Source organism: Anser anser, assembly GCF_964211835.1.
Source record: "Anser anser genome assembly, chromosome: 3".
NCBI classification, from domain to species: Eukaryota; Metazoa; Chordata; class Aves; order Anseriformes; family Anatidae; genus Anser; species Anser anser.
Genome location: NC_139722.1, coordinates 71027191 through 71041428, shown reverse-complemented (window position 1 = coordinate 71041428; position 14238 = coordinate 71027191). Strand labels below are relative to the sequence as shown.

Sequence of the window (14238 nt, the reverse complement as noted above, 5' to 3'; positions counted from 1 at the left end):
AATGAACCTCTAAAACTGCCTATCTCCACAACATGGAGGGAAACCAAATGCAGCAAGTGGCCATTCCCATGCATGCTCCTTCAGCACAGATTCCTCTCCCTGCTGCTGCTGGGGACAGAAAGCAGGGATAAATGGGCTGCTGGGCTGAGCCACTGGGCTTTTTTCATGCTCTTCCACAAGTCATTTGGTGTGGAAAAAGTGATTTATGTTTTAAAAAGATATATATATATAATCTTCCTACTGACCTTCTGACTTTCACTGCTGCTTGCAGTTATGGAATGCAGACCATCTGGTTCTCCAAATTCAAGCTAAAACCTTTGCCTCGTGTAGTCTTAGTTCGGTTGTCTCTTGTCCACATCTGCCCTCATGTTGTGTATCCTCTGCTATTGAAAGATAAACCAAAGTGGGTTTTGGTCCATATCTTGATTATTTAAAATATAAACATTACCCTTCTGAAACAACATGGTGTTTCTTCTTTTTTTTTTTTTCTCGACTGATGGGTGTAACCCATTGGTACTATTTCTAGCAGTGTCTAATTGTTATGAGGACCCTCTTTTCATGAATTTTTATGTGGTAAAATAAGTTACTGAGGTAACTTTATCGTTGTGGCTTCTTCAGTAAAACATTGCTCTTAGCTCCTAGCTTCAGATTTGATACAGCAAAATTTTGGTGACCTCTGTAAATGTTCAACCCAAGCGTGCTGTGAGCAGCCCAGCAGTAGGGCTATGTTTGTTGTGGAAAGTTAAGCATACATATGAGCTTTTGCAGGATTGTTTCTGGGTGCCACTTAATCAGTTACTTGAATGCTTAACTTAAGCTATGACTTTTTCCTTTGAATTCGAGGCTACTTACCTTGTGTAAACTTATGTAGGAGTTTGCTTCTAAGGTCAGTCTCATAGCAAGAATGGCTAGGGAAAGGTTCCAAAGGACTGGAAGACATTTCAAAGGGTTATTTTACAGAGCAAACATCAGACTTTTATTTCTTCGGTTTTTTTTTTTTTACTAAAACAATGCATTCTACAGACATCTGCTGTAATTTCTTTAAAGGTATTCCATGTCATCATTTCAGTTTTGTCTCTCAGAGTCTGTCTATTTATTTTGGTGTAAGATATTGCAGTTTGCTCTTTGTCAATGAACTTCAGTAGCAAAGATGGACAGCAGTTTGTTTTTTTTTGATATGGAACAGCACGCTACTATTTTCGTGTTATATTAAAACATTGATATCTTCCTTTGCATTGTTTCCCTTAGTTCAGTATTTGTAAATGCAATTTTAGGGGATGGGGAAAAAAAAGATGGCAGTTTAAAAAGATGCATGAATGAAATCCTGTGGAATGCATCTACCATTCTGTGGTTGCACTGCATGATTTGGTATGGTACCAAATCAATTAATAACAGTCTAATAGTTAACATACTGGCATCAGCAGGCAATTACTTTAAGTGTGACCTTCTCTCTTTTTTTCCATCCTTCAGAATTGTTGGGTTTGTTAATGAAGTTTACAATAATAGTATAATGAAAGTAATATGACAAAAAATATGCTTTCTGTGTATCTGGTTTGAAAAAAAATGCATGTGGTCTACAGACAAAAGCTTATGTTCTCTACTGACATTGAAAATGGAAGATCCAAGAATACTTCAGAATATGTTGGATGACTTTTAACAGTGAGATAAGGGGAAGGTGTTCCTGGGTTTTAGGACTGACTAAGCACACAGTTATCTAAGCTTCTTCATGTCATGGGCTACAGAATCTCTCTAAATTTCACTTCTGTCCCGCTGCTCTTGGAAACCTTAGCACATTCTCACAGTGACTCCTCCAGAACAGCAGGTTGAGGCATGGTCTTATGCTCAACTTCAATTTTGTGTAAGCCTTGTAAGACCATTGTTGGTGCTTGGGAGGCTATGCGATCTCCAGGAGGGGTGACTACAGCAGTTCACACTGAAGCTCCCAGGGAGCAGGGCTGGAAGCTGTTTCCCCAGCCCCTTTCCCCCTGCCCCTCACCCTGACTTCCCACTCATGTTCCTCCGGAAGCACTGGTGGGGATGCACCGTGGCACACCTTTCAGAAGGGCTGACTCTGCCTTCTGTCAGGTGGGCAGTAAATCACAGACTCATGCTTGCAGTCAGTTTCGCAGGGGCTGTAGTTCCAATGAAAGCAGTTAAAACTGTCAACACCTCACAGTGCTTGAAGATAATGAATGTAATATAAACCTGAGAAGCCCACGAGCAGTGCTGGCTTCCCACATAGCATATGAAATCCTCTGGGTTTCTGCATTTCAAGGAAGCTTCTTAATCCTCCTCAGGCTTTCATAACAATAGTTAGTGCTTGTTTGTGTGTGTTTATAATTTATATATATACATATGCTTGTTCAGAGAAGCATATTAACAAAAAAAAGTTACAAATACTTAAACATCCTGTGGTTAATGTGTTCCAAAACCATTTCAGGATGTTGACAGCTGGTTATTAATTACACTGCCATGAATAAATATGCTATGATAAAGCAGCACCTAACTTATATGCCATATATACACATTCTCCAGTGGAAGTTCAGTGTTCCCTTGGTGGATTTCAGTAACACAAGCGGATACTTTACATTTTTGAGTTCCTCACTAGCTTGGCTGCTTTTAGTCAAGTGTAACATAGAGATTAATGTCATTATCAGTTGGTAATGATTTTAGAAAAACAAAGTAGTATTGCAAAGAAAATGTCTTTGTACTTAAGTAAGTTGCCTATTTTGGGAAGAGGAATGAGCCTTTGATAGGACTAAAAGATTCTGGTGCAGGAAATCTAATGAGAGGCCTGTTTTTCAAAATCTCTCATTTAAATGAAACAAAGTACAAAGTACTGTAGTATAAAGTAATCCCCTAGAAAAGTAATTAAATAGGGAAATGATCATGAAATGTGTGAAGTAATTGCAGAGAATCATGCATACAGAAATTATTTTTGTCAGTGTATGTGACTCTAAGTAGAATTATGTATTGTCTGAAGACCCATCTGCCACTAGCCATGGTGTATTCTGTGTGATTTCCCTTTTATTTGAATATTGCAAATTAAGTGGCTTGAACTCTTTAATTATATGGCCTATGTAATGGAGGGATTTACAGTCATAAGGTACGATTTTTGTTGTTGTTGTAGAAATTACATGGATGCTCTAGAAGTCTTCAGTAATTATTACAAATGCCAGTCCATATACATCCACAGATGGACATAATATTTACAGAAGTATATGATGATACAATTTCTGTCAAATTTAGATGGCTTATCTGTTATCCTCAACTTTCCATTACTTGCAGAGGGGTGTTCTTTTTGCCCTTACTCAAGCTGTAGATTTAGTATTACTCTTATGACTTGAAATACTAGCACAGATTTTGACAGAGGGTGGCAAATTGGAATTCCTTATCAGCACGTGTCAACCCTGAGCTCCTGTTGCTCCTGGTACCTTGCTGTGTTGTGGGAACACATAACAAAGAGTAAGTAAAGCTGGAGAGAATTCACATCAGCTTTGAAGACAACCCATTTTATGTAGTTCATTGAAGGTGCAATTCAGAAGAGATCTTTGCTTTTGAATTTTTGATACAGCAGAAGTGTCCGAACTAAATCTTTGTTGGAGGAATTACTCAAACCTTCTCCCCCAGGTAGTAGACAGAAAGGTGATAGTGCCCTAAATAGTTACACACAATACAACAACCTGATCCACCTGTTCCTGTAGCCTCTCTGTGGGAACTTACCATTGCTACTTCTATTTTTCTCTAATACCATTTCTAAGAAAGAAAAGACACCTGAGTTTTTTTTTTTGTGAGCTACAAGCATTTTTTCAAAATAAATACTTTGTATGATAAAAACTGTATGGTAGGATTCTGGCCTAATTTTTTAATTAATGCCAAATTATGTGCTTAGAAGTTGAGGTCCCTGTGTTGAACAGTTCTAAGTGTCACCAAACCTCCATGACACTGCTTTGAGTTGTAGAGAAGGGTAAAACTCTGCAAAATACTGGGTGTGTTTCACTTGCATATAAAATGAGGTTTTTAAATGGTATGTTATTTACTCCTTTGTTATGTGAAAAGTACAGTTAGTTAGAAGGAGGAGTGCAATAACTTGTAGAAATCTGCAAACAAGTCTTATTGTGAAATACACAGTTCTAGTAAGGAATATAGCTGGGCAAGGTATTGATAAAGCTGCTGTGCTCTAATAGAACCTGCTATGCTGAGCAATTAACCGGTTTGTAGAATAAGGGTCTATAAACACTGATGTAAGGTTAGTTTTATACAAGTGAGCTGTTCTACTTGAATAGAAAGTGTTTCTTACTCATACTTCTAAAGTTAAGGAAACAGTCAGATGTTTGAAGTGTTAATCCCATGAAGGTTGTTTTCTCAAATGGGAGTGGGTATAAAACAGAGTATTACATTTTGCGTATCCCACAGAAAAGGCAATACCTTTTCTGAAGAGCAAGGAAGGGTGGTTTTCTTTTTTTGTTTGGGTTTCCAATTTTCCTTGTATGAGCATCTCTTGGCTTAATGTGTTGCATGTCTTGTACTGACACTTATTTTTCGCTCAAGCCTTAGGCATCTTCACTTTTATTGTGGAGTATGATAGGAAACTGGACAACTTTAATTTTTTTTTTTTATATTTTGGGCTTGGGCCAATAGCTGCAACCAATACCATAGCTGGTGATCATCTCAAGTTACGACATATACATTTATCAAGCTCTCCTGTAAATATGCTCTATATATTTAATTCTGTTTCTGCAGCTCTTGAGACAAAAAAAAAAAGGTACAGGACTGTGCTGGATAGTGCACATTAAAGTGTACTACAGAATCAGACTTCTAGCAATCTTTCCCTCTGGAAACTGCTATTGGAAGTTGTATAAAGAATCCAATCAACCAGCTGGCATGGGAGGGGGGAGGGGGGTTGGACTTGTCAGCTAGTTTTTTCAAGTCATTTCCCTTGAATTTCTCAGGGAAATAAATATCAAAGAGAAAACTTAAAAAAAAAAAAAAAAAAAAATATCTGTAGCTTGTAGTTTTGGGAAGACTTTGAATTTTAAAAATAAATATTAGTATTAATTTCTGAAGGGAGACAAATGGGTTAAGCTGCATTTAGATCTGGTTTCTGCTTTCCAGCTAGTTCTGCCAAAAAGTCATTCCAGTGGAACATTAGGAAGGAAATAAACTTTTAAACATAATTTAGGACCGGAAAAGTCTTTTATGGATGTATTTTGTATCATGCCTTTTATAAAAAAAAAAAAAAAAGAAATTATTTCAGAACTGAAACAGTCTTTAAAATATGTACAGGATAAAATAGTACATCACTGGGACAAAGCGTCAGGCATCACTGTTTTCTGTATTTAATCTAATGGTTGTGTTTACCATTCCTAGCAGTTCTTCAATACTAATGGCTTAATTCAGTAAAACTGTCTAAGAATACAGAAGTCTGCCTAGTCCCTGAAAAATCATTGAGTCTTGTTCAACAATGCAAGTGCTTACATAAGATTGTGTGGGGTCTTCACTTTTATTTAAATATTGTCCTAAAAGTATTTTCCTGGTGGAAATTCTTTGAGGAGGGGGGACCTGTAATGCTGAAGTAGCATGTTTATTCTTCACAGCCAGCATAAACATGCTTTTTCCTCTGTCTTTTTACTTTAAGTTGTAGTAGAACTGTATTTGATGTCATTATTTCCCCTGAATAATACCTTATCCTTGAAGTATTTCCAAATTCCTTGCATAAGCATCTATTTGTAGGTGATCCATGATAAGGGTCCTCATGTGACTGTTCAGTTTCACTTTGCCTTGCACCATTCCATAACCTAACACTTTTTTTTTTTTTGGTTTTGTAAGATCAACAGATGAGTCCTGTGGCAGCAGCAGTTCTTCCTTACTGCTCCTTGGAGGGAATGTGCATGCTTTGTGTGGCTGTCAGATCTTCTGTATATTCGACAAACAGGGAGAACTGTGTATAGAAACTTGGAAATTTGATTTGATGAGCGCACATTCTGAAAGGGGGAAAACAAATCTTTGATTATATTTGTTTCTCTTGAATATTCATTGGCTTTCCATTGAAAGCAAAACGTGCTTGTGAGTAAGTTTGTGAACAAAGTGGACATGGGTTGGTGGGAATGATTGGCAGATATGTTTTGGCTCCAGCCAACAGTGACGGGGAAGCCCTGTGTTTATTAACAAAATGGTTCCATGTGCCGAACATTGAAATTAACATTCAAAGTGTTGACTGGAAAAGGTCAACCACAGGCTTTTTCTCTAGGTTGTGACTTGACCAGCTAAATCTATGTTGAATGTTCCCCTAGCATTTCAAAACACGTTGGCTAGACTAAGCACGGTCAAAATGAAATATTCTTCAGCAGATCTTCTGGCTCTAGCAAGTCTAATAATGCATGTTTGATAATATTAAGTATGTCTTAGTATGGATTTGTCCATTCTGTGTTTTTCCTGTCTTTCTCCCTTTCTGTTGAACCTGCCCTCCTGAGACTGAGGTTGCAATTGTTTTGCTTTGGAGGCTGTCTTCCTGTATAATGACTCTTAGCCACAGATCATCAATCAGCTTTTTTCTTCTTTACATTACTTATGTTATGTATATTAGAAGGTTTAAATTAGTGTTAAGTTATGGATATTTTGGAAGCTGTAACTAACTTGAAGTATAGTTCAAGTTAAGCTTAGTTAGCTGTAGCATCTTTTTTTTTGTGTAGAATTCCCTTCATTTTTCTTTTTCTCTGTGAGATTTGAATTAACCATAGTTTAAGCTATAACTTTGAAAATCTAGCAATATCATATGCTGGAATAAAAATACAGGCTAAAGATAGACTCTTTGGTGTTGAAATAAGTAGTAATTCTAAATAAGATACTACACATACTTTTCAGATTATCCCAAACTTTGTTTTCATACCCACATTAAAGATGCCATTTCCTAAGATCCTTTAGCATGTGTTTAACTTGGCATACCTAGAAGTCCTAGAGCCAAATATAGATGATTGAGGCCTAAGCCCATTATGAAACTAAAATATTAAAAATGTAAGATTTTAAACTACTTGATTGCATGTGTAAGGATGGAGTTACCTGGGACATATGAATCATCTGTAACATAAGGGACAAACACAATTCCCAGTCTTGAAACTGAAGAGCATCCCAAGAATTCTAAGCTTATAAATTATTTGTTTTAACTAAACTAAATTAGGTAAACCTATTTTTTTAAACTGGAATGGTAACTAAAAAAAACAACACAAAATATATTGCTATTTGAGTTGTAACTATGGTCAGTCTTGTAACACCTGTTATAGCCATCCTTAATTTGTATAATTAGGAAGAAGGAGAACTAGTGACAGAACACATTGTGTGGCAAGCTCCTGCCTTAATGATTTGCTCACTTTATTTAACATGGTGTAGTTTTACCTACTTTGGCATGCACTTAAATACTTAAAATTTTATTTCAAAGCCCGTTATGAGGAGGTACACTACCACGCTTTCATTTCCATGGTTCCATGTTAGGTTTTATTCAACCATATGCATCTGTGGATCCTTCCTTTCCAGTCTGGTGCTAGAATCTTCACTAGGGGTTGTAAACCAAATAACAAAATCTAGAAACCAAAGTCTAAATGTTTTCAATAACTCGAAGAGTCTGTGTGCCTTGGAAAAAAAATGGCAGGCAAATAAAGCATGACATGCAGCAGTGTATTCCCTCTTCCTTCAGAATGGAAGAGGTAGAGACTGAGGAGAGGACAGTTTGAAGGATTACATCTAAAAGCTCCAGAAATGAGAAGTACAGAAAACAAATAAGCAAAATAGCTTGGCTATTTTCTCCCCTTACTTAATACACTCCTTTCGGAGAATCTTTAGTTATGTGTTCAATAAATTAAAGTACGCTGAAGAATATAGGAATTTATTTTGCTCTCTGGTCTAATTACTGTTAATTGGAGTAGAAAATTAAAACAACTTGGAAATGAATTCAGTTTCATTCATATATTAGTAGCACATGCTACATCCTTTCCCATCCCCTTCCAGTGTGCAAAACAGATGACAAGAGAAAATATGCCTGTAGAAAGAACAAAACACTCCACGGCAAATTGTGAAGAGGATGTGTTATTTACCCTGAGATGAAAATTAAACAAAACGTATCTAAAGCTTAGCACGTGTGGGGTTTGCAGAAATTTAGGTTGTTAATGTCAAAACACATGCATTAGTATGTGATTTACCTTAGGTAATGTACTTTAAGTGATGGTTTGTATATTTATATTGTTCTGAAAATCCTTCCACTGCAGTAGCTGCTGCTATTAAATAAAAATAAACAAAAACCTAGAGGAACCTTGCTTGTTTGTTACTAGTAATAGTAGGTACATCCTTTACTAGTGGGATGAAACTCAAGGTTTTTCTATTATCTACAAACTTGGTTTCTAAAACAAATAACAGTTTATACAAACACCAAATTCTGATCCATTGGTCAAGAGCTCTTCTAATTTTGACTCGTATTTATAAATTAGCATAAAATCAAAACAACTTTTTGAATGTTTAGCTCTTTTTGTGGAAATATTCTCTTGATAAAGAGACTGGCAATTCTTTATTTTTATCTTTTCAGAGAAATGTTTTTGCAGAATATACAGGTCTACATAATCTTGTCAGTAGTATAATTTTAGGTCTGTCCTCATATTTTTGAAAAGTAGTCAAATATCATGCTACTATGTCTAATGTGTATTCTACTCCCTGTTAGAATGTTAATTATAAAGAAGCAGCCTTGGAAAAATTGTGAAGGTGATTATCAATCATTTTTCAGGTTGCCTGCGGGCAGTGTGCATCTGTGTAATTAAGGGTGTGCATGTAACCAACCACAAGTATGGAGAAAAAAATATCAATGTCTTACTGTTGTGTTTGTGAAGTTGTTTCTTACTTGAACTGGACTACATATATGAAGTTATTGCATCAGTCAAATAGCAAATAATCATTGCTTGTGGTATTTGCAGTAGCATTGAGTTTTTCATGGGGAAACTATTAAAAAAATTTAGAGGCAATGGAAAAAGCATTTAATTTCACCAAAAAAGTTTCAGTATAATGCTGTGATGTCTTTAAATATCAGGTAAAAGATGGTAGTTATTAAAGAACAATTTCAGGTGGTGTTCGGGAACTGAATTTTGGCTTTGTGGACAAGGAAATGTTGCATTTGCTCATATGTTAGGATAGAAAAAAAAAGCTTAAGCATTGTATGGTGGTTGCTCTGCTCTTGAAAGTCTTCCCCCTCTTCCCCAAACCCTTCCATCACTTTGTTCATATTTTGAACGGCACAAAACGGTACCTGTCTGATCTCAATTAACCAGGTGTGAATTATGCAGTCCGGAGACTAACTCTGCCCCAGGGCCAGCAGACTCGGACCCATGAGTGTCGGGCAGAGCAGGTTCTGCTGCCCACCCATCCTGGGCTGCTGGCGGGGACTGATGGAGCTTTGGGTACTCCTGTGCCTTTCCATTTACATTCTTCTGTGCTGTGTCACCTCTTACAGTAAGCAACTTGATCTGGCTTTGGTTGTTTGGTGGTGCGTATTTTTTTTTTTTTGAACAACGAAAGTATTCTGCAGGATCTGACCATCCCAAAGATGCTTGCCTCCTCTCTTAGAGGAAGCGTTTGTATCTTGGAGGTTCAGCCACACTAGTGTCTAGTGATTGGCGTGAAAGACCCAAGATCTTCCAAGCAAGCTTTAGGAATACAATATAATTAAATATACATATTTTTCTCAGATTCCTAGTGTATGTTAAGAACAGTCAAATTGACTGTCTTGGGTTATAATACTTGTCTCGCTGATCAATTTCTGGGGGCATGGATACTGTGTACTTTCCTCTCCCATCATTTTACCTTCCCTTTTTAGCTCCTCATTATTTTGTTAATTGTATCTTTTCCCCGCAGTTCATCCAGAATTCTTCTCTATATTTGCTGTCTCTGAAGACTTTATTCAGGATCATAAGTTTTAATACCGAGCCATGTCTGCTTCAATGGATATAAAATACAACCACTTTGCTAAATGTTTCCACTGGGCTGTAATAATGCAAATCTATTCAGAAATACGCTTGTGTGTGTGTGTCTGTGCTGCCCTGAATAAGCTCATCATAGTTCTTTGTTTTCTGTTTGTTTAGAGAGGGTGGGGGAAGGGGAGCCAGGAAATTTAATAGAAAATTGGAAAAAATTGTGGTTGAATTTAAATCCAATCCAAAAAGCAGAATGCAGTTGAACACGACAACTGCAGTTGCCTACAGCATTGTTCTGAATGATATTAAAAGCAGTGGCTGAATATTCCCTACTTAAACTGATGAAAACAAGAAAGTCTCTCCTACTTTAATCATCGTCTTTGTGTACAGACAAATATTGCAAGTGAAGAATATCTAGTTGAGCAGTCTCTTGGACTCTTCGCAAATCCTACATCTTACTGCTTTTTGGACTGTATAATTTATGGAAAAAATCAAGGCCACCACTTTGATCAAAAGGGTCTTTTATATAATAAGATGGAAAGCAAATGGAATGGCATGTGAAGCTGCAGCACAAAATGAATATAATGTGCATAGATGTATATTTAAAATGATATATTTAAAACAGAAGCTAATTTAAAATTCTCTTGTGCTGTGTACAAATAGCCCAGAACAGTGACCCTTGAGATCTGTACAGCAATATTAAGTAAATTATTACAAAAATTTAATACAACAGACTAATAGATCTGTTAAATTGTTGGCATTTCAGGAGATAATCTGTGTATGACAGCTCTTTACTATGTAAAGCATTCTGAAAAATGGCTATTTACACAACAGTCAGTGTGGTCTCATATTTCTCGCAGTATTTCAAGATGTTCTTCTTCCAGTCTACTACTTGTCAAAATGTATTAGCTGGCATTTGCCTTTGTCAAAGACTACAGGATCTTGCCAAGTTAATTTAAGGTTTTGTTGACAATTATTAGGGAAGCTTGCAATATAATTAGTGTTTTATTTCATGTTATATTATGATGTTTTACATATTATGTTTCTGAATAATTAATTTTGAACTTTCTTTGTGGGGGAGAGTTATTTTTTTTTGTGAAGTTAACAATTTTTTAAAAAAGAAAAAGGAAGTCTGTGGTAAATGATTTAGTGGGGTAATGCAATGATCTACTTGATCAGCAGTTCATTGGGAATAAACCAGATACTTCACTTGAGCATCAGATTCATAAGGGTATATACAGTAGAATTGAGTTCAGGTTCTTGTTTGAAAAAATGTTCTATTAACAAAATTTGAAAAATAAAAATGTCATTTCTCCCTTATTTTTCTTGAACTCCATTGCTGAAAATCGATATGCCCCACAGTAGGAAATACTGTTTTGAATGAGTGCTTGCACTTGAAACTGCGTTTCATTGGAAACTTGTGGATAAATATGCATGTCTGTATACTTAAGAGGATAGCAACATGTATAGTGGCATGTTTCTGACTGATATCCTTATGGTGACTGTAACTTGCTCTTCCTGAGGCTGTTTAAAATCTCATTTTCATAATCAGGAGAAGAGGCTATAACATTGGTTTCATTTTAAAAACAGCCCCAAATGCTCCTATTTTGAAAAGACCAAGGTTTCCCAGCAGACTATGTTGCTTACTTTTCCTGTTGTTTAAATGGCCTATAGAGTGGGATGCTGTTCAATGGGACACTGCTCAATACGACCCCTGAAGGAGTGCTAGGGAGTAAAAAGAGCTGGAGGCTCTAACTAATAAAATAGCAGATAAACTGTAACCAGCCACCTTGATTTCCCTCTGCACTGGGATGGACTGAGTTTAAAAACATATATCATTTGTCTGTTTTCTCTTCTCTCTGGAAAAATAGACATGGTAAGGCCCATGTCTTCCAAGTACTAAATTCATTATAAAAGACTTGTATAAAAATAAGGACAAACTGTTTTTTCACTCAGCAATGAAATTTGCTTATGACTTTTATATTTAAATACATCAGTAAAAATGATTTCCCAACGGTGCATTACTTCTAAAATTTCTCAAATGGGAAAAAATATATATATATACTTTAAACCAGTCAGTATGTTTATTACACACAAATCACTTTAATCTTATTTCTAGGGATGAAGCAGAGCACAGAAAGCTACAGGCCTTTGTTGAAAAATCCTCGAGTTCTTGTCCTTGTATATGCTAAGGCATAAGGACAAGTGAGGGATGAAAGTTGGGTAGTGATGAAAGACGTAGTGTTCAGTTACCCTGGATTGTTTAGTTTGGCAGTGTTGCAAGTGTAGGCTCATGATGAGATATAGGTTTTTCCACTTTCTGTTGCGTAGTGTATAACATGTTTTCTTTGGAACCGATAGAGAAAAGTAAATGTCATAGGATATGCTGGGGGGACTGGTGTTCAAGCACACCATCCTTGCCCTGTAAAACGTGGCTAAGTTTCTCAAAATGAGAACAAGTTGTTAAAATGTCTGAGAATGCTGTGTTCTTTTTTTTTTTTAATTTTAAGAAAAAAAAAAAAGTATTTTAAGCTAGAGTGCTTCTTTATCGATATTGTACAGAGCAGAACTGAAGCAGCAGCAATTTCGATGGATGTCATGCGGGCCTCTGGAGGGAATGGCTGGTCTTTTCACCCACAGCCTGAGATCCAAGAAGCTAGAACTTGGACAAGCTTTGAGATTGCAGCTAGTAAGAATGACAGCTTCCACTTTTAGTCCGGCGTCGGAGCACAAAGTTAGAAATCTCCATCACAGACAGTTACTTCTGCTCCTTTGGCAGGAGGTTGGTAAGTATCCCAGTGGCCCTCTGTGAGCACTTGTGCAAAGTGCTCTGTCCCAAAGAGGGGCGTCAGAGGCCGCCTGCCTGGTGACAAAAGCTGTACTTGGGCTGCTGTGGAGATGCGCTTAGCAGAGGGGCTGCCAGAAGGAAATCAGGCACGCCTGTCTGCCAGCATGTCTTTTGGGCTGCTGACAACTGCAGAAGCGAGGGAAGGGTAAAGAATAGAAACTATAAGCAACCTTTTAAAAGTAGAATGGGATGAAGGATCTAGAATCTTGCCACACAGTTAAGTGGTGTCGGTTGCAGCATTTTGGCAGCTCTAAATGGAGATTAATTTAATTTCACAGCAAGGAGGAATTTCAGCAACATTCTCATCCTGCCTTGCAGTCTCTTGCTAAGGAAATAGCTTTCCTAGAGATTTCTTCATTGCCCACTATTTTTTTAATCAAAGCACTTTTCCCAGTTCTAATAACCACTGATGTGAAAAAATAAAAATAAAAAATTGGAGTTAACTGACTTGTCTATCTTCTAATTTTATCTTTATTCCACAGTGTGCAAGACCTTATTTACTCATTATGTAAATATTCACTGGCTCCAGCAGCCCTGAGTCAGCATGGCTATTTGTAGGGTAGTCGTGGCATGAATGTGATATGCCCCATTCTGTAGGCAGAGTTCTGTGGAAAATGTCATCTTGCTAATGAATACAAACATATTAAGAATTAAAAAGAAGAGCCCATTTCATTTGGGAATAAAAGCTTTTGTCAGTGAGTCCTTGAGGCTTCCAAACACGTCTGAGTCTTCTGTCTGAATGACACAAAGCTACTGGAGAAGATGGAGTGATGGGTCTTAGGCGTCAGGAAAACCTTTCAAAATGCAGAACAAGCCTTTGTCTTTTTAGCAGTCTGCTTTGAGTAATTAAAGGGAGTGGGATGATGGAGAGGGCAAAGGTAAGGAAAGCAGCTCATGATTTCTTGTAGAGCTGAACTTGCCCAAATCTGCAGAGGCAGGAAACATACAGATTTTCCAGTTCATTAAAAGCAGCAAGCTGTCAGTCAGATGCTTATGAGGCAGCTCAGTTGAGAGAGGGCACATGCCTTGGCTGTTTACACAGAAATCCTATGATTGCTGCAAGAATGCTTTTGCAGCCACTGTTGGCAGCACTTAACACAGTGTCACATTGCTTTGATTTTTGGACCTGCTTCCTGTTTTGGACCTGCTCTCTTGAGCTATTACCAATCAGCTTGGAGGGGTATAGAGCACCCCAGGCTTTAAGTATTTCCAGAACCAAAATTTTTGTGGTATACTTAACCTTGGATTGACTCTGTGCATCCACTCTGGATTTGTGAGTTACTGATTCTAAAATAAATTATTGCACTAACTTATACTATGGTAATCTCTGTAGTACAGAAATGGATCAGTTTCTCTGCAGAGCTATTTTTTTTCACTGTTGCATGCTGAGATATCAAGAACAGCCATCATCCGAGTTCAAGGAGAAAAGGGATTGACAGGGAA

General features: G+C 37.1%; 2 protein-coding genes across 5 annotated transcripts in view; both read left to right on the top strand.

The window, feature by feature from the left end:
• Window positions 1–14238, top strand: part of SAMD5 (sterile alpha motif domain containing 5) — a 45687-nt gene extending 31449 nt beyond the window's left edge. Inside the window, exon 4 of the mRNA XM_083830246.1 lies at window positions 1–14238. This exon is cut by the window's left edge and continues 26350 nt beyond it. The gene's annotated coding sequence lies outside the window, so the exon portion shown is untranslated.
• The window catches only part of SASH1 (SAM and SH3 domain containing 1), a gene marked incomplete at its 5' end in the record, with an annotated part of 511807 nt that continues 510109 nt past the window's right edge, over window positions 12541–14238 (top strand). For all 4 annotated transcript variants that reach the window (XM_083830239.1, XM_083830238.1, XM_083830240.1 and 1 more), the window contains one exon: window positions 12541–12733. In XM_083830239.1, coding sequence (XP_083686365.1) covers window positions 12541–12733 — 193 coding nt within the window. The remainder of the gene's footprint in view (window positions 12734–14238) is intronic.